The sequence below is a fragment of the Pundamilia nyererei genome, unplaced genomic scaffold, assembly GCF_000239375.1.
Source record: "Pundamilia nyererei isolate P.nyererei 1_Seehausen unplaced genomic scaffold, PunNye1.0 scaffold00005, whole genome shotgun sequence".
Lineage (NCBI taxonomy): Eukaryota > Metazoa > Chordata > Actinopteri > Cichliformes > Cichlidae > Pundamilia > Pundamilia nyererei.
Genome location: NW_005187406.1, coordinates 421,204 through 440,705, shown reverse-complemented (window position 1 = coordinate 440,705; position 19,502 = coordinate 421,204). Strand labels below are relative to the sequence as shown.

The window sequence follows — 19,502 nt, the reverse complement described above, 5'->3', positions numbered from 1 at the left end:
CAAAAACCTATGGCATGCTAAGATGCTATACTTGGGAACGCTTTGCAGAGAGATTGATGTCAACCACATCGAAACCCTCTTCAAAAATGTTAATTAATTTTATCTATAGCTTAGAGATTTCCCTTTTTTTTTTTTTTTTTTTGCCATGAGTGAGTGTTAATTAGACTGGTTAATCAAGAGTCTCCGATGGAGGTTCAGTGTAAGAGGGTGACCATAACCTGATTTGTCTGGTTTACAGCTACAATGGTTTTATTTTAACTCCCCCACCCCTCCTCTTCCCTTTTCCTTTTTTATATAAAATGTATTGATTTATAATAAATAAAAGCAGTGTTGAATTTTTGACCTTGAAAATTTGTCTCATTTCTCTTCAGTGATTTTACTTTTATGTAGATTTCTGCTGTGTTGCTCTGTTGGTGTCATAGGCAGTGCTTTAATACCCTTTCAGTCAGATGGAGTGTGGCTGGGCAGTAGGAGGCTTTGTGGAGGCTTGTCGGAGCAGGAGGTAGAGAGCGGACCGGTTAGGGGCGTGGTTCTCTCTGATGCGGCTCTCGCCATTGGTGGACAGCTATCCTGGTTACCAACCAACACAACACTGGGCACATGAGAAACCACTAAAAAGCTCGTGAATTTCAAAGATAATGGTTATCAAAGTACTCTTTTTAAATGGACCGTGAGTATTTTTCTTGCATATATCAGAGTCGAAATAAAGTAAAGGCTTTCTGAGATTATGAAGACGGTACGCAGGTTTATATCTGTCTTTTAATAGTAGTTGGAGGCTAACTCGCTAGCTTTTTTAGTTTAGTTATGAACGTCAGCACTGCTTTTACTGAGCTATCGGCTGCTTGCTAACGTCGCCTGCGCCACTACACCTACTAGTTAATTCATGCGATACAACCGCATAGGAGGTTGGTAACCCGTTATCTTTCGCTTAAAGTTGACATAGTCAACAATGGCTAGCTCGTTAGCTCTTAATAGCATAGAAATTATTGTAACAGCAACGCTACCCGACAAGCCAACTCCGTGCACGAGTGCTGATGAAAACAAAACCCTGAGGTGGTTTAAAACGAGTTTTGGTCAACCCCTGCTTAAAATAAGATGCTAACGTTAACACAATCGTGAATGTTTGGTATTTGGTCCCTTGAATCGGCCAGCGGGTGTGGCGACATTTTCCACGAGCTGTACTCAAGGTACTTTAGGTTTCATGTCACGGCTAACCTCAGGGTTATCATGTGTGTCCCGCTACAGTGATGGACAAATACGACACAGATTTGAGGGATACGTTTTGAGCAGGAGTGATCGCCTCTCTTCAGAAATATGGGATAGGGTCATGTGAGCAGCATCATCTGCAATCACACGATGGATAACGAGGTAATGATAGTTCAGATCATCTGCCATTTTACTTTACGTGATACACTTTTCATTAAACACTGTAATTTTCACGACCATGAAACTCTAAACTAAAGGCATGCCATTTTGTGCACCAGTATCTGAGCTGTCACCCTGTCTCTATACTCTGTCACTAACAAGAATTTTCTACCCTTGCTTCTCATTTCTCTGCCTCCCTTCTGCTCCTGACCTTGACAGATGCTGTAGCCTAGTTGACTTGTAGAAACTGAGTAAGGCTTTGTGATTTCTTTGTTCATCTTGCATGTTTCTTTAAAAATATATAACAAATGAAACGGCATGAGCTTTAGGTGTTATGCAGTCAACCAGTGCTCCCTCCGAGACCCACTTTTTATTTAATCTGCTTAATTTTACTGCAGCCAGCATTATTAAGCTTAAAGCAGGCAGACATCTGGTCTTTTAATAAGGGCCATTTCATTTCAGCTGAGTGCAGAAATGTCTGAACAAGATGTATGCTGTCAGGGTGGTAGAACCCGTAGGGGTCCTCACTTTGGGATTTTTGGTTTAACGTGACAGATATCGTTTTACAATCCATCACTTGAACTACAGCTAAAGAGCTACACTTCATGCACTGTGCACATATTATTGCAGGATGTGATCACCACTGAGGATATAGTAGGGCTGCCTTTGTGAAAAAGTGGCTGAATTTGACAAGCCATGCAAGTACTGGGATCTTGGCCCATGCTGAGTCAGTAGTTTCAGCGTGAGAGCTCAGCTTGGGCTCATTTTTTTTTTGGCAGTATCTTTTGCTATGATCAATTGTGTGGCTTCATATAAAAACTGAGAGTTTGCGGCTCTTTAGCAGCAGATATTGTAGAGACTAATACTGTGTTAAGGTTATCTGGTGCTGCTTTACAAATAATCAGTTTTTATTATGGTCCTAACCAATAAAACCTTTCTTAATTCATTTCTCCATCACCCATTTAACCTTAGGCTACATCCTGACTAAATGGTTTTTAAATCCAACCGTAACCCCTGTGTCATGACACATTACGCATCCTTCACTAAAGCTTTAGTTCCACACTCGGCGGAGGAGCAAGTTGCTTGCATAATTGTGGTGATGCACGCAATAAAGTGAATGTGCATACCTGTGCAAGAATGAGTTGTATTATGACAATTTGTTGCCCACAAACTGCTGATGTAGGCCTTTCCGACCTTTCATCGCGTGTGTCTGTTTACTGATGTGTGTGTGTTCTTGAAGGAGAGTAAGACGTGCCAAGGAGAGAAGCTCGCCTCTGCTGTAGATGACACTCTGGATGAATATTTAATCGCCCTCCAACACAAAAACAGGTGAAGTGTTAGTGCAGGCTGCCGGGGAAGAGACAGATTGGATTTCACAGGGGAAACGGACAACTCCTGCATGACTTTCAGTGCTGCCTAATTGGAGCACTGATTGGCTTGCCTCCTTCCCTTGAGAAACAATACATATATTTTAAAAAGTAACATAGTCTGGAATTGGAATGTGTCATGTTGCATCCTGAATCCTTTGTTAGCTAGGTCAAAACTGTGATAGGATTTGCTATATTTTCGAAAGCTATTTATTAGCTCTTTATTTGTTCTCCAGGCTTTTAAAGCGCCTTAAAGTCAAAGACCCCAAGGAGATTGAGTTGGAACGGCTTGAGCAAGGTTTTTCAATTTATCTTAATGGAGCCAATGCCGAAGCCAGTAGGAAGCAAGCCAAGGGCTCCAACCAAAGGTCTCCCTCCTCACAGCCACCTTTGAGGCCTACATGTACAGCAGGTATGCTTTTGCACTTAGACTCAAAACTAGATATTCTTATATAACACTTGATTTTTTTTCTTCTTGTTTATTTAATTTTTCTGAATCTGTCATGCAGGCAGATGTATTATTCTTGAGTGTTCAGTCATGTTTAGGAGAAATCAAAGGTACTATCTCATTCTCTTTTTTTGTTGTTGCTACTGTCACCCATGAACCATATGGAAAACCAGCTAATAGCCACCACTCCTCAGCTTGTAGTTTGTGTGACAGGATCCCGTGTCCAGTCCCAGTGAATAAATGATAGTGACAGTTGTAGCTGGCAGGCAGTTTTTTCGTCTTCCTCTCTATGCTGTGGACCATCTGTGTATGTGACTGTGTGTTCCTTCTCCTCCGAGGCATTAGTCTGCTGCACGCTGCTCATGTTCGTTTCTGTGCTGTGACTCATCGGCAGATGTCTGTAGAAGCGCCCACCAGCTAACTGAAGACAGTAGTAAACGGGAGCAGACCCACAGGAAGAGAAGCCACACTGCCCCAGGAAAGGTCCAGAGGAAAGAATGGGTGCAGGTGCAGCCATCTGATATCCTTATCCTATCTGTATTAACTCTTATTGTTCAGCAAAAATAGACATTTCCTATTTAAGGACACATGTTTGATATTTCCTCTTTTCTAATATGTGCAGGATCCTGTTAAAATTCGAACAGAGGATGGACCAAGTTTGCTAATCTCCCCAACAAAGCGCTACTCTGATGATTTTGAGCTCTATGAAAGCATAGACATGGAGGTAGAGTGAAGACATAACAATGCCTACTAAGCCTGTATGTGTGGGTGTTTTATTTTTAGGGGAGGGACTATGTGCCAGATGCAGCTGTCTGTAGTACTTAGCATCTCTCGATCTCTGCTATTTCCCCTTTATCCAATCATCACGTTTCATCCAGAGCTCCAGTCCACGCTCCCCTCGTAGTCCCTGCTGCCAGAGGAACACCTGCAAGGTGTCGCACTCTTTCAGCTCCAGGCCTGAGAGCCGAGGAGACCAGGAGCACAGTGAGAAGGTACTTCTCAACCTCGAGGAAGTGAAGGTGAGTGGATGAAAATGTATGCGTTTTTTTTTGTGTCTTCTTGTCGAAGATGAATTAGATATAGAGAATCATCGTAATTTGGTTTATGCCTGTTGGTGGGAATTTATTTCACTTTTTAGTGGTAGTTTGTCAAATCACGAGGATGGTTAAACTGTCAGTATACAGGTCTGTGCCTGTGAGTGCGCAGGACGATGACTTGTGCATGGATGAATATATAAATGCTGACCTTTGCAAGCTAGGTTTTGCGTCGAAGCCTGGAGGTTAGCATGCGACGGAGCAGTCGTGGCTCAGCTGGGGAGGAGTCAGATGAAGAGTGGGTAGAGGAGCAGATTGAGAGGGATGAGAGCACAGAGAGTCTGGATGAACTGGGGCTGCCTCTCCCCTCCTCCAAGTCATCCTCCAACAGCTCTCGGCCCAGTGGCTCCCAAAGCCATTTTGACTCAGCGAACCTCATTGTGCTGGACTTTGGACCCTCACCTAAAGGTAGGCTAATATGGAAATTTGTTATTGATTTAGGGCGAAGCAAGAGAGGTAACATCCCCTGCTTTTCTGCGTCATCAGCACTGACCTAAGGATGTCTTTAGGCATGTTGTCAGCATATGAAAAGAAGCATCTATTCCTGATCTTAATCAATTTCCTTTATTTTTCCAGGTCGTAAGATCGAGCGTTCACTGTCTGCAAAAAGGAAAGAAAGTGTTGAGACTTTTATACCCACCAAACCTATGTTGGTGAAGAGCAAGACATTAGATAGGCCACCTTCAAAAGAGAGCTGGGAAGGTCAGAGTAAGTCATGTTTTACAAACTCATCTCCCGTTTTTGAATGAAAATGTGGCTGAGATATTCCATTCCACATGATTGTTGCTGGATAAAAAATTTGTATTTTCTGCTTAAGGGCCGAGGAGTCGGGTGGAGAGGCCGCTGTCGGCAAATAGAAAGTCTTCTGTCGAGGACCGGGACCCAGAGGAGGTTGCGATCAGGGTACGCCAGGCCATACAGAGAGAAAACAACCCAGTGCAGAGTGCAGAGCTCTTCAGTCGACACACGGTCTGCCTGAGCCACACTTCACTTCTTACATCTGTTATTACACCTCATTTTCATCTGTAACTGTATACTTTGCCTACTTTTTATTTTATTGAATTGAATTTTCCTGGATTTGACTCGCATGTGAATCTTGTCCCTTACATATATTTTTCACATCGGTTTGATTTGGTTTCTTTGTCCTCTAGGTCAAGGGACATCAGGTGATGAATGGTTTAGTGCACTACAACACTCACAACAAGGATGACAACAATGTCACTCTGGCCATGCAGAGAATCACACTCATGGGTCCCAGGTATGGTGACAGAAAAAGATACTTAAACACTCAGGAACAGAACGCTAACAGTTACAGTGTACTATGAAACAATTTTGATATAACTCAGGGGTGGCCAATTCCAGGCCTCGAGAGCCGGTGTCCTGCACCTTTTAGATGTGTCACAGCTGATTTAAATGGCTAAATTACCTCCTCGACATTTCTTGAAGTTCTCCAGTGGCCTGGTAATAAACTAATCATTTGATGATGGTGTGTTTTGACCCAGGGTGTTATCTAAGACTTGACCAGCTCTCGAAGCCTGGAGTTGGCCGCCCCTAACATAGCTGGACTTTCTTTGCAGTAGGTGGTTCAACAGAACCTATAAGCCCAGCAACAAAGAATAGGTATTATGATGGTGATTATTAACTTTCTTTGTTATCCCAGGCTTTTCAGTTAAGGCCATATGTGCACACTACAATAAAAGGCATGTGTAACATGTTATTGGACTGTTCTTCCACTAAACATTAATCGATCAAGTAATGCCTACTTCAGTCAGAGACATTACCAGAGATATTTGTAATTAAAAAAAAAAACATGCATCTGTCTGGGAGAATGACGTAAGACAGCAGTGGGCAGTTACTGCCTTATTTTCTGGGTGAGTGAGCGCTAATCAGCTAGCTGTCTCCCATTTCTCTCTGACAGACTGATCAGGTTCATTTTGTGACATTTCTTGAGGCATTTCATCAGATTTAACTAACATCTTTGACTGCAGCTGGAGAGAGGAGTGCTTGCTCTGTGCTGTAGATTTGCTGCAAGCTGGAGGATCGCTCTAACCAGAACCTGCTGCAGGTGCAAAACTAGTTCATGGGCTACCATTCAAAGTTCACAGAGCCTGTAGAGCAGAACAAGGACTGTTTCACCAGCTGCAGTTTAAGACAGTGGAAGTGGAGTCTGTTCACATGATGAAGAACTTACTGTAGAGGCAGATTATTGCACCATATGTATATGACATTATTTATCAGTTTCTTTAAAAAAATCATACATGCCTCCTTTTGCGTGCATATGGTGTGTAAATGCAATCTAATTCAATCAATTCTGTTGGAAACACTGGAATATTTGTTCAACCATGATCCAGTTAAACTTGATGCGTGACACAAATTCAATTCTAACCCAGTACATAATCAAGGAGGCATTGAAATCAGTTAAATTTTTGGCCATAACAAAGTGAAACTAATCTTCTTGTGTGAATATTTTTTTGTAATAAACAACAAAGAGTCTTTACTCTGTGTTATGTTGGCTCTATTACCAGACCAAGCGGGCTGTGACTTCACAGCTTTGTTTGTTGGTGTTACAAATGTTCGCCTCAACAGGTTGTGTATCTGCAGAAAATCTGTATAACTCATAGAACACATCAGCAAGAAAAGAATAAGTGAAAATGTTGCATTTACACCCAGTTTTATTGGTGGTAATTGAACCTGTCCTCTGTGAGAGCGTATAAAGTGTCCAGCACAAGTTACTATGGTGATGTATCCAAAAAAGGAGCCACCTGACATCAAAATAGTCTGACTTTAGGCTCAGCATACCTTGCTGACTCATTAATCTCACTTCCTAGTACATCTCGGTAAATGCTTTGATGTTATAACACCTACTGGTTGAAATATAACAATGAGTGTATACCCAATGACCTTGAAATTATGTATGGCTTTAGCTACTGCAGTGGTTTGCATTAATATGAAGATTGAGGATAAATAAATAAATGGAACGATAAACAGAGCAGGCAAGCTAAAGTGTCGTCATTCTTTTATTCAGTCAACAACAGAAACTGCTGAAAGCCTTGGAGAAACTTGAAGGTGGACCTGGTTGCAGCATCCCTCAAAGTGTGAAAACAGACTACACCAAGCAGCCGGTGAGCTAATGACACACTTTCCCAGATCAGAATGAATAATCCTGATGCTGTTGGGTGGGATACCTCTGAACTGCCCGCTTTCTGCTGTAACAAAACAAATTTCCCACATGTGGGACTAATAAAGGTTATCTTGTCTTGTCTTAATGTTTTGTATCGCTGTTGCAGAGAAGGCAGTCGTCACCAGAGTACACACCTGCATTGTATGTTACCATGGAGATACTGTCAAACTGGGGGAACGCGCTGCAGGTCGGGCTGACTGAGTTGCAGTTCTTCTGCCTCAGAAACAAGAAGCTTTACGTGTCGCCTCATGACTTAGACATCAGGAATGCTGACTTTCCTGGTAATTTGGGGGCGCTCGTCAATGGGAAAGTGAAGGTCAGTCTCTTCCGCTGTAGTGTGTGTGTTTGTGTGTGCGTGTGTTGTAATTTATTCCCCATCTTGTGGGAAATAAATAAGTTGCCATTATGAAAAAGTGGCTGTTTTGAGTTCTTTATGGTTTTTCATTGCACTACTTTTGAAAGTTTAACAAGCACAAAGTTTGTGTGACACAGCAACTAAACATCAGCTGCTCCCATCAATAAATGCCACAGCACTTGCCAAGAGACCATTGGCAGCCAACAAGGCCACAATCAGCTAGTACTGATGTTCAGACTATATATCTGTCCATCCTTCTTATGAATAAGTTGCTGTTTTTGTTTTTCATTTTGTTTTTCTTCTCTTGGTTTGACAGACCACCAAAGACCGTCATATGTGGATGTGTCCGTTCCACCCACCCATTCAGCTCTACTTCATCATCAGGAACACCGAGCGCTCTCCAGACTTTGGAATATCTTGTATTAAAATCTGGAACTACAACAGAAGCTTCAATGTATGTGTATTCAATAAATTTTAGATCAATTCTTCAACACATTCAGTTAAAAACTGTTTGATTTCTGCTGCAAGCTGATAGATGGTGCGTGATTGTGCGTTTCCATTATAACAGTGGATGACTGTTGGTTTGGTTACGTCACAGGTGCGTTGCTCTTTAAGCAGTGGCTGTCTGAGCTGCCACTCAGTCTGTCCAAATGTGGAACAGTGAGAGATTAGCCTCAGAGGATTAGTGTAACATGGGCTTCTGTCTGTCAGCGTCTCTGCTGTTAAGAAGGGGGCACAAAGACCCCAGGTTTTCCTAGTTTACACCGACCATTAGTACTTAGCAATATTTGTACCGGACTGTGAATAAGAGCCTGTAAGGTAAGGAGTTTGGAGTATTTTCTAGACTTCTCTGGGTTCATAGTGGTTTATTGTCTAGAGGATCAAAAGGTCGCAGTTGCACTAATTAGCAGCTAGCTAGAGCATGTTAGTCAATAGTGTGTTTTATGAAATTAGATTTTTTTTTAATACTCTCATCAGGTTGCAGCTTGTGATCCTTTTGCTTGAATTTTAATCAAACATTCATTATACAGAGAAATGAAATGCTAAATATTTTCCCACCATTTGGTTTTACAGCTTCACTCAAATGTTTGGTGTTAATTCTGTGAAGAATTGAAATGTGAAAATCATTATTTCTTCATTTTGTGGCATAACTTAGTGCTTAAAATCAAATGCTTTTGAAACTGTTAAACGTCCTAAATTAAAGACGCTTGTAAACTGATGTGCTGTATCTTTGCCAGGAGCTTGACGTAGGTGCGCGACATATAAAGCTGTACCTGAACAGCACGTTGGTGTTTGAAGGTGAGCTGGAGAAGGGCTGTGGCAACCAAGTCTTTGACTACAGCACCACAATTGACCTTCAGGATTGCCAGGTCTCCGACTCTGTGTTTTCCAGCCCTGTGGCTTCAGGACACAGTCTAAGAGGGGCCACTCCCCTTTGCTATGAAGACAGTAAGGGTGGAGAGGGTAGCATCTCCCAGAGATACCAAAGTTTGAATGCATTGTCTGACACAGCAGGCCAGAATGTGGTAGACATGCAGGAGAAATCACATACACCGCTACCACCCATCACTGCTTCTGTGGGAGTTTCATCCTCTACTCGTCACTCCTCGATACAAAGGAGCTCTTTTGACCTGTCTGCCTCAGAGGAGACCCACTCTCTCAGGCAGCAGGTGGAGCAGTCTGCACCCATGGAGCAAACAGTCACCACCCAGCCATCCTCCTCACGGGTTGCCCCACAGTGGCTGCAGCCTCTGAACAGAGGTGCTCCAGAGGGATGTGAGACCAGCAGGGAGAGGCCACGGTGGCTGGTACCCCAGCATTCTTCAGAGCTCAAAAAGCCATCAGCATCATCCTCTTCCATGCTCCCAGAGTTGCCATGTAACCCAGGGCGTGTGTGCAGAGGGGCGGAGAGGACGGCGAATGGGGTTCAGTGGAAGGCTGACTCTTTGGACCTGAGCTGCGACCTGCTTGAGGAGGTCGGGGAGCAAAGGTCAGACAGGCCCATCAGCGGACGGAGGAGCTCATTCAGAAACTCCACAGCCAGTGTAAGGCAGACAGAGGAACAACACCACAGAGCTACAGCACTGACAAACGCTGGTATGCATTGTCAGAATTTTCATACTGAAACAGAGAGACAAATCTGTATATATGGCTACTCCAGTCTTTCTATAAATTTAGCTCTATTTCATCTTAAAAAATATCAGGGTATCATCGGTCAGGGTAGGAGTTTTCATTACCTTATCAGTCCTTTCAAAGGAAATCGTATCCACTGATTAAAAATACAAAGGAATATACTTTTGGAGACTTTAGGAGAATAACATTAATATGTATATAGTTTAGCTAACTAGAGTCTCTATTCTCATCTTACTGGCAGTCATTTGTTTGATCTAATCATTGTCATTCTTTTTGCTGTTGATCACTTTGGCAAATATATTACTGCTCTTTAATCTTACTGATTTATTTGCATGGGGTTCATTTATGTAAAATTTTAAGTGGATATTTAGTGAAATACACAGACTTGTATATTTTAGTTATATTTGATGTCGGACAATTCTTACAGGCTAATTTCTTTCCTTTTGGTTTGTTAGTAATTTATAGTCTAATGTTTGTGTGTTCTCCAGATGAGCCCATGTCTTTGGTGAGTGCTAGCAGAAGGCAGAGTAGCTCTCGGGCCCGGCTGCACAGTCAGCAGGATGACACCCTCATGGAGTCCTGGGATTCACTCACTAAGTTCAACCAATGTCAGCGTGGACGCATCTCCAACATGGCGTTCGAAGGCGACATATTTGATGAGTTTCTTCAGCGCCAGGGCTGTGGTCCACCCACAGTCCCACCCATCTCTTCTTCATCACCCAGAAGCCCTCTGTCCTCCTTAACCACTCAGGGGACACTTTGCGAAGGCCCTGATGACGATCCATCCATGGAGCGGGACGACGAGTTTGAGATTCCAGTATTGCCGCAAGGCCAAAGGCTGGTAATCAACATTTTGTCCACCTGGGGTGATCGCCACTACGTGGGTCTCAACGGCCTGGAGGTTTTCAGCTCTAGTGGAGAGCCTCTCCGACCTGTTCATATCCACGCTGACCCGCCAGACATCAACATTCTCCCAGCATACGGCAAGGATCCACGCGTAGTCACCAACTTAATCGATGGCATCAATCGGACTCAGGATGACATGCATCTTTGGCTAGCCCCATTTACTCCTGGTTGTAGCCACACCATTTTCATGGACTTTGGAGTGCCCCACAAAGTGGCCATGATCCGTGTGTGGAACTACAACAAGTCGCGCATCCACTCATTCCGAGGCGTGAAAGAGGTAGAAATGCTTCTGGATGGAAGGTGCATCTTCAGGGGGGAGATTGCAAAAGCGTCTGGAACTCTTTCTGGAGGTATCTGATCAGAACAACTTCACAAGAGTTTATGCTCCATTGTGTGTTGTTTTTTTGACCAAATTATCCTTTATTCATGCGCTCAGGACTGGACCAGTTTGGCGACACTATCCTCTTCACCACTGATGATGAGATACTGGAGGCGATGTCTCGTTATGATGAGACCTTCCTCAGTGAAGGTGAAAGTCCTGAGAGCATGGTGTATGAGGAGGAGCTGCAGAGACCACGCACTGCTGATGGAGAGGGAGAGGAACGACCTTTTACCCAGGCTGGTTTCAGAGAGGAAGACCTCACTGTAAGTACTGGTCTCATTCGAGAATTTGAATCATAAATTCATAAAGCAACTTATTCCAAAGTGTGACAGAGTTGACTTTCATTATGTGGCCCCAAATGATCAGAGCAGACAGGCACAAAGGCCAAACTAGCCACAGCATCAACAGGACTGTGGTACAGTTATGCTTTAAATGCAATGTTGTTTTGTTTTAGCTGAAACTTCAACTCAACTCTACTATGAGCCAATCTGAAGAGAGCTTAGAGCTCATTCCTGGGATGCACACAGGAAAGTGTGAGTACATCAGTCATATCCTGTCATATTATGGTTGCCTCTCTGTTTTTGGCTTTGTGTTTTGGATGTTTCTGGATGCTTACAGTCTGTCTTAATCCCAGGCCTTAGACTGGAAATGACCTTGACATGGGGCGACCCCCATTACATGGGCCTGACAGGACTGGAGATCGTGGGGAAGGATGGAGAGACTTTACCTTTAGATCTTAGTATGATCGCTGCTTCACCCAGGGACCTCAACAACCTACCTGATTATGGACATGACCTGCGCACACTTGATAAGTATGCCTGACACTAAATGTAACATGCCCTTTGATATTACAGTTAAAGTCCAGGCAAAGATTACATCATTATTATGTAAGATACAGTGTATGATGTCTACTGTCATTATTTAGACTTATTGATGGCCACAACATTACCACCGATGACCAGCATATGTGGCTGATTCCTTTCTCCTATGGAGAGTCCCACACCTTGACCATTACCTTCAGCAAGGCCCAGACCATCGCTGGTCTCCGTTTCTGGAACTACAACAAGTCTCCTGAGGACTCTTACAGAGGGGTGAGACAGTTTCTGCCAGGCTGAACCCACATTTGTTATGATGCAGAATAAAGTTTACTTCAAATACTAACGTGTTTATGATATTTCGTACTTTACATGATAATTTGTAAATTAACAAAATATTGTGAACTGAATTAGTGCCACTTCCTTCAGGTGGAGTCAGATCAGCTGATAATTTTGAACAAGTATAATTCACATATTACTTAAGGCCATATTCTGCTTTGCGGTTATAAAAGGTCTGTGGTTACAAAGCCCAAAGTCCAGTTTTAATACATGCAGTATCAGACCACATATTAGCTGACCAATCAATGTAGACTGGGCCCTTCTGGGGTTGGAGGGTTTAAAGAGACATGAGATAAAATACTGTGTGAGAGAAATAACAACAATATTACAGTGTTTTATGAAAATTAATGTATGTAAACACACTGTATGACACCCTTAATATGGATTTATGAAGCTGTGAATCTGACTTCTCATTTGTACAAAGAACAGTACGTGCTGAAAAAGTGATGACTGTGTATAATGCTGCAAAGCATGGATTACTTATTGTGACAGATTTTTATTTTTAACCACACAAGTTCTTTGCAGAACACTTTATGCATCTTAGAAAACATAAAAATGTCCACATGTTTGGTTCAGGTGAAACTGATTCATCTGTTCTTGGATGATGTTCCTGTCTCACCAACGGAGGGATTACTGATCAGGAAGGGACCGGGCAATTGTCACTTTGATTTTGCCCAGGAGATTCTCTTTGTTGACTTTCTCCAGACTCCAGCTGATAACAGGAGTAACGAAGACTACCACAGGTGAAGACCAGAGTATGAGTTTGAGTAAAACTGCTGTTTCATCAGAAATTCTGAAAACTGCCTTTCCTTATTTATAACTTTATTTTTAATTCAGAGGACACTCTAAGAAACAAGAACAGCCCAGCATGGACTATGAGGCTCCCATCATGCCTTGTGGGTGTATCCTTTTTCTAAACAGATTTCACACATGCTTATGCATGCTGTGCTCCTGTCTGCCCTATTGGTCCAAAAATGTTCTGTGGATATTTTTTAAATGCACGGATCAGATTGAGTTCAGACCACGTTAAATAATCTGCATTGGTTGCTTTGGCAACACCACTGGCATGCACATGCTCATCAAGAGCTTACAGAAGGAAAATGTCTGGCTGGAGGAGAAATAGAAATGTGTCCAGTCATTTCAGTGTGCTGTGATATTGCGCAAAACCTTTCCACATATCAGAAAATAGCAGTGAAAACTGGCTGACAGGTTAGTATGTATTTAACACAGAAAAATCACTATATCGTTTGGTGTAGCGATAAATGATAAGTTAAGCACTTTATCGAGCTCGTGTTTTCATCCACTGTTCTCACAGACATTACAATGTGCCCTCCTTTCACGTTCGGTCTAGGAGCCAGCCAGGGCTCACCTCTGTAACCTCTTACTATTTTACTCTTTCTGGAACTATTAACTTTGTGAAATAATGTGAACACAGGCAGAGCAAAAACCTTTGTTTCATATGAATGATTCGTTACTGGTGGTTAGTGGCTGCTATTCTGAGGTTGCTGGTTATGCAATTAAGTGGTTAAAATCACAGGCCATGCCTCAGACTGGTGAATGTACACCAGCCAGAAGAACCACCTGGAATTTGGGTGGATCAGATTAAGACCAGGCCTTAAAAATGTAGTGGGAAGATTTAACCCATTGCATCCAAATAATAATTTGTCTGTAACTGTACACATTTTGAACTCTAAACAAAAGCTGAACATTATAGACTTGATAAAGAAAAGTTGTTTTTGTCCAGTAAAGTGGTAAAAATGTTCTTATCTTTCTTTTTTCCTTTTCTAAGCAGCTAGAAAAGGAAAAAGCTGGATCTAAAATGCTCGATGTTGTCTTTTCCTTGACTTTCACCTGTCAGTCATTTTTCAGCTCCAGCTGTTAACAACCTGGGGAGATCCATACTACATTGGTCTGAACGGCCTTGAGTTTTACAATCAGAACCATGAGAAGATCAGCCTCAGTGACAACAGTATCCTTTCTCATGATTCAGACTTGCATCTGACCTCACTGGCTCGAATTCACCTCACTTGCTGGAATATGTTAATGTTTACTGTTAATGTGGTCAGATGGGTGCCTGGTTAAGAATGCGTGGTGTACAGTTGTGGTCAGAAGTTTACATACTCTCATCGTGGGGAGAAATGTCACGGTCATTTTGGACTTTTAATGGTTTCTTTCGGCTGTTCTTTCCCCAGGGTGGAATGATTTTGCAGCGTGCATCTTTAAAGACTTGGGTAGACAAAGATTTGGGTTCACAATTATTTACATACATCGCTTTTGTCTTTTAATTAAGGTTCTTCAATGTCTTTTAACTTGACAAGGCCAAGAACTGTTAACTTCTCATTGTGATCATGATTAACTACAACTGGTAGTTTCTCTTTGCTAACAAAAAAACAATATGTCTGACAACTCTCAGTGGACTGACCGATACTCAGAATAATGAGAAAATCCAAGGAACTCAGTGAAGATCCAACAAGGAGAACTGTAGATTTACAAAAGCTGGGAAGGTCTCTTGGAGCCATTTCTAAACAACTGCAGATTCCAGGACCGTTGATTCAAACAATTGTACATATGTACAAATTATTCAGATGTCTCACCACTTTGACAAGTTTTGGAAGAAGATCCAAACTTTCACCCTCATATGGGAGTAAATTGGTTAGGATGTTCAGGAACCATGAAGGGCCAAGCCTGCCATGAGCTGGAACCTGCTGACACACCAGTGTCACTGTCAAGTGAAGTGAGCCTTACTGAGAGGGTGCCAACCAAGAAAGAAGGCCCTACTCGGAAATTGACACCTTCAAGCTTGAGTGAAATTAGCATTTTCCCACATGGACTACCCAAATGCATTCTAGAGAAAAGTTTTATGTCCAGGCAAGGCAAAGATTGAGCTATTAGGTAACAATGACAAGAGTGCAGGTATGTTTGGAGAGGTAAAAGTGAGATTATCTAACCTAAGAACACTGTACCAGCTGTCAGGCATGGTGGTGGTAGCATCATACCTTGCGGCTGTTTTGCTGCCGGTGGTACTGATACACTGTACAAAGTGGATGGAATAATGAAGGAGTATCAATCACTAAATGGTTGAAACTGAGACATAGGTGGGTTTTCCTACAGGGCAAGGATCCCAAAAGATCCAAAGACCTTTTCTAGCCCCAACCTTAGTGCTATTGAAAATCTGTGGACTTCACTTAAAATTCTTACAAGTCACTCTAATGAACTCTAACAAATACCTGTGCGGCTTGTTTATGGCTACCAAAAGACACTGTGTGAAGTGGAGAAAATCCAAAACAAAATCAAATTTGTTCACCCAGATCTTTTTAAAAGATTTATTAAATGCTGTATAATCATTCCACCCCGGAAAAGCAGCATGACATTCATGCCTATGTTGATTAGATGAAACTTCTGACAACAACTGTAAATCGGTCACTTTAGATTGATAGATATTAAGTCACTAGCTGTTAATGTTTTCTTCTTAAAAGATCAAGCATTACATCCTACTCTAAGAACATAAGGATTTGGAACAGTTGTTTACTCTTATAGGTAACTGTGACAATCAAATTGAAATAATATTTAGTGTGAATTATACTTGTGCATTTTATTAGTGTATTCAAGGGGTTCAAATAAAAAAAGTAGTCTAGTTTATTTGATTTGGGTTTACATAATATTTCTCTGAAAGAGTTTGACTACTGTAAAACTCTGTTCTCATGAAACTCTGAGTAAAGTTGTGGGTAATTAGCAGCTGTGTTTATATTAATAAACATGATCAGACCTCAACATTACGTCTACCAGACATTGCTGCTTTTCCAGACAGTGTGAATGTGCTGGACAATGTGAGCGGTGATGTGAGGACTCCAGATAAATTAATAGATGGAGTCAACTGCACCCACGATGGAAGACACATGTGGTTAGCCCCAGTGCTTCCTGGCCTGGTGAGAAAGACAGTGTGTGTGTGAGTGTGTAAGAGAGAGACTGTTTGCAGCTGACACGAGTGTATGCTCTGTTTCCATGCAGGTGAACCGTGTGTATGTCATCTTTGATCATCCAGTGACTGTGTCCATGATCAAGCTGTGGAACTACTCAAAGACGCCTCAGAGAGGAGTGAAAGAATTTGGGGTAAGCCTACTTCTCTCTCTGCTGCGGGTTTAGCAATCGCTTCTGTTTGTTTACTAATGGTGCATGTTTCTCCGTGAGTCCAGCTGCTGGTGGATGACCTCCTGGTATATAATGGCATCTTGGACTGCGTAAGCCAAGTGACACGAGGCATCCTGCCTACTTGCGACCCTGTGGTGCCCTACCACACCATCCTGTTCACAGATGACGTCTACATTACTCACAGAGAGAGGAACACTGTCATCAGGTACTCAGGCTTTTTGTATTCATTTATCTTTTTTTTTTTTTTTTGGAAAGATGAATTCATGAACGGCTGCTTGCTTACAGGCTAAATGCTGATTGTTATTTAGGTTTGCCTTATTTAGAAAAGGGGTATCAGACATGCACTCGGCTGCCAGCCGACTGGACGCCTTGCAGAGTGTGAAATTTGCAGAGGAGGTTGTGTTGCAGGATGTTAAGAATGGGTAACATAAAAGTGTTTTTCCAGAATCCTACAAATTACCTTTGTCATCCCATACTACACTGAAGTGTGACGGTTAATCCAAGGAGCCATGCTCCTACTGAGATTTATAATTCCACAGTCTTCTTAAAGACATCTTACACTGCTCATCATCTTTTTTGTAACTGGATAAAATGTATGAGAGGACATTTTAAGTGTATTTTGAATGCTGCTTTGCTTTTGGTGTACGACCCTCTAGAAGTCAGATTGAGCTGCATGTGGCCCATGAACTGAAATGACATCCGTGATCTGTCATGTAAAATGCTTTTTGACAGGCCTGTTGCATTTCTGACAATCAAACAGATTTACAGACAAATTGTGTTAGATTAACTCAGTAGTTTTGAAAAGACTTGTACTCTTCTCCACTTCAGCCCCCGTGTCAGCAGACACCGTCAACAGTGAGTAACAGGATAGTAAAAACCCAGTGCTGCTGCCTCCTTGTGGTCACTCCCTGTACTGAAGATTCCTCCAGTGCCCTCAAACATCCCACATCCTCCTTGCCACTCGCTTGACTTGTGATCCCCAGAGTCCCTCCTCTCCCTGACTTCGAGCTTTGTCAACCCTCCCTTTTGTGTTTTATTGCCCTTTTCCGCTTCTCGCTGGCACTACAGTTTTAAAGAAAAACATCCGCTGTGTCTTCCTTTTCTTGTGTTGCCTTGTAGTAATTATGTGGAGGATCAGGATGTGAAGATGACCAATGAGAACCAGATAGTTCATCACAATAAGAAGAAGCAGACGGCAGACCCAGGTGAATCAGAGAAGCGATTGGAGCACTTTAACATGGATGGATTCGTCTGTTTTAAAATGTCTTTGTTAACTCTTCTGTTCTGTTCTCACTCAATTCAGCTCTACGGCCTAAAACCTGCATGACTGATGGCGGGAAACATGGAAGGAGGAGGTACTGACTGACATGGAGTCAGTGTTTTTACAGTTTGAGGAGAGCTGAAGGGAAGAACCTGTGGCTGACTCTTTTATTCCACTTTTTTGGTGGGTGACTTTTGAAAACCTCCTTTACACCAAGTCCCAAAGCAGCCACCCAGCTGTCATTTGTAAAGGCGTCACCCCAGCATCTCACACGGTCCACAATTAAAAGGACAGAGATTATACACACACACACAAGATTCCACTTTATGGTTGGATTTCTCTCCTTTTCTTTGCTGTGAAAACGAGTCCACAGATATCCTGAACATGTACTGTATAGTCGTCCCTCCCTCAGTGCCAGGAAAAAACTGTCGAGGCTGCATTTTATCAGCCATATTATTGTGCCTAGTACCAACACTATAATCTGTGGCTGCTACTTGTGACTTGTGACTTGTGCTGCATATCCCAATGCTGCTTCTGGCGTATACATAATCCAGGAAAAGAAAAAAAAAAAGCTCAAAGGCCACATGAATACACTGTCACATCAGGACGCTACGTTAATTAATTAACATGATTCACCAACGAGCCTAGTCATTTAGCTCTCGGCCTAATGGGTATGAAAACACTCCCACCAGTGCACAAACCAAGCCTAATGCTATGCAGCCACTAATTTATATCTATTAATATTTATATCTCTTGGATAATATATTTCAAAAGTGAGTGGTTTTACTTGTGGAAGTACTTTCAGAGAGGTTTTTACATTTGCAAGATTCACATTAACGACTAATGCGATAGACGAAGTCGAGGAACATTGAGGATTGAAGCCGCTCAAAGCTTCACATTAATACTAACAAATATCTATTTGGCTTCACACAATTAGGTCAGTTTGTTTTTTCTGCTTCGCATCAAGTAGAAAAAGCTCGTTTGCAATCCAAGTGACCTTTATTGAAGTTGCTATGCACATGCACTAGATTGTTTGACTTTTTTTTTCCAGCAAACATTTCCACAGCAGTCTTTTTAATTCGGTTAAAAAATAGAAGCAATTTTCCACTTTTAGCGTTTGAGTAGATAACAGGCAACTTCTAATATGCAAATATTATAAACTTACCTCAAATTAAGAAGAGCAGTTGTTTAAAAGGGGATAAATAGGAATCTGTGTTCACTAAAATACTTGGTAGTCTGTGCTGTACTTTTTTTCCCGCTCAGTGTTCACTGTACTAACTTGTTGCATGGGAAAAACTCCTCAGCATAAATTTTTTTTTTTAGGTGTTTTTACTGCATCATTGAGCCCCAGTATAAACTATTCTACACTCCTTATAGCTGGGAGTCATTGTATATGAAATGCAGTTTTATGTATTTAATTTCATTATGTCCCGCAGCAGTGATACTCATTACTCCAAATCTCCATTCTGCTCTGTGGAGTGGTGGCCATTATTGTAGCCGTGACATTTAGTGTTTTGAAATATTTATTTTTCTAATCTTGATTAAATATGTATATTTGAAGTAGGTTTATTGGAATGAATAAAATGTGAAAAAGTAATAGTTCACCTCCAGTTTTCTGGAAATTCATCCTCTTGTTGTGCTTTTTTTGGGGGGGATGTCTGGAGTGATCTGCATCAAACTCTATAAGCGGGCCACTTGGGTTTTGCT

General features: G+C 42.0%; 1 protein-coding gene across 5 annotated transcripts; it reads left to right on the top strand.

Annotated features, from left to right (window-relative positions):
• Window positions 1–656: 656 nt before the first annotated feature.
• katnip (katanin interacting protein) lies at window positions 657–19,355 on the top strand. 5 transcript variants are annotated; one of them, XM_005721609.1, is made up of 29 exons: window positions 657–670; window positions 1,246–1,368; window positions 2,606–2,694; window positions 2,969–3,144; window positions 3,575–3,687; window positions 3,803–3,904; window positions 4,059–4,199; window positions 4,439–4,682; window positions 4,851–4,982; window positions 5,092–5,243; window positions 5,426–5,532; window positions 7,300–7,396; window positions 7,562–7,771; window positions 8,127–8,264; window positions 9,049–9,907; window positions 10,432–11,199; window positions 11,286–11,494; window positions 11,686–11,764; window positions 11,866–12,043; window positions 12,157–12,322; window positions 12,962–13,128; window positions 13,223–13,287; window positions 14,244–14,354; window positions 16,172–16,311; window positions 16,394–16,495; window positions 16,579–16,739; window positions 17,363–17,389; window positions 17,654–17,739; window positions 17,838–19,355. In XM_005721609.1, the coding sequence occupies exons 2-29, from the start codon at window positions 1,357–1,359 to the stop codon at window positions 17,894–17,896; spliced, it is 4,890 nt and encodes a 1,629-aa protein (XP_005721666.1). In that variant the 5' UTR covers window positions 657–670; window positions 1,246–1,356; the 3' UTR covers window positions 17,897–19,355. The 5 variants fall into 5 exon arrangements, with proteins under 5 accessions (XP_005721666.1, XP_005721665.1, XP_005721667.1 ...); XM_005721608.2 differs by lacking the exon at window positions 657–670 and adding an exon at window positions 693–736; XM_005721610.1 differs by lacking the exon at window positions 657–670 and adding an exon at window positions 832–905 and having other exon boundaries at window positions 4,851–4,976.
• Window positions 19,356–19,502: the final 147 nt, after the last annotated feature.

What these genes read in the sequence shown, in the direction of transcription:
- katnip (XM_005721609.1), top strand. An exon ending in CAGACTACACCAAGCAGCCG is followed by an intron (nt 7,397 to 7,561) that starts GTGAGCTAATGA and finishes TCGCTGTTGCAG; the next exon opens with AGAAGGCAGTCGTCACCAGA. An exon ending in TACAGCACTGACAAACGCTG is followed by an intron (nt 9,908 to 10,431) that starts GTATGCATTGTC and finishes TGTGTTCTCCAG; the next exon opens with ATGAGCCCATGTCTTTGGTG.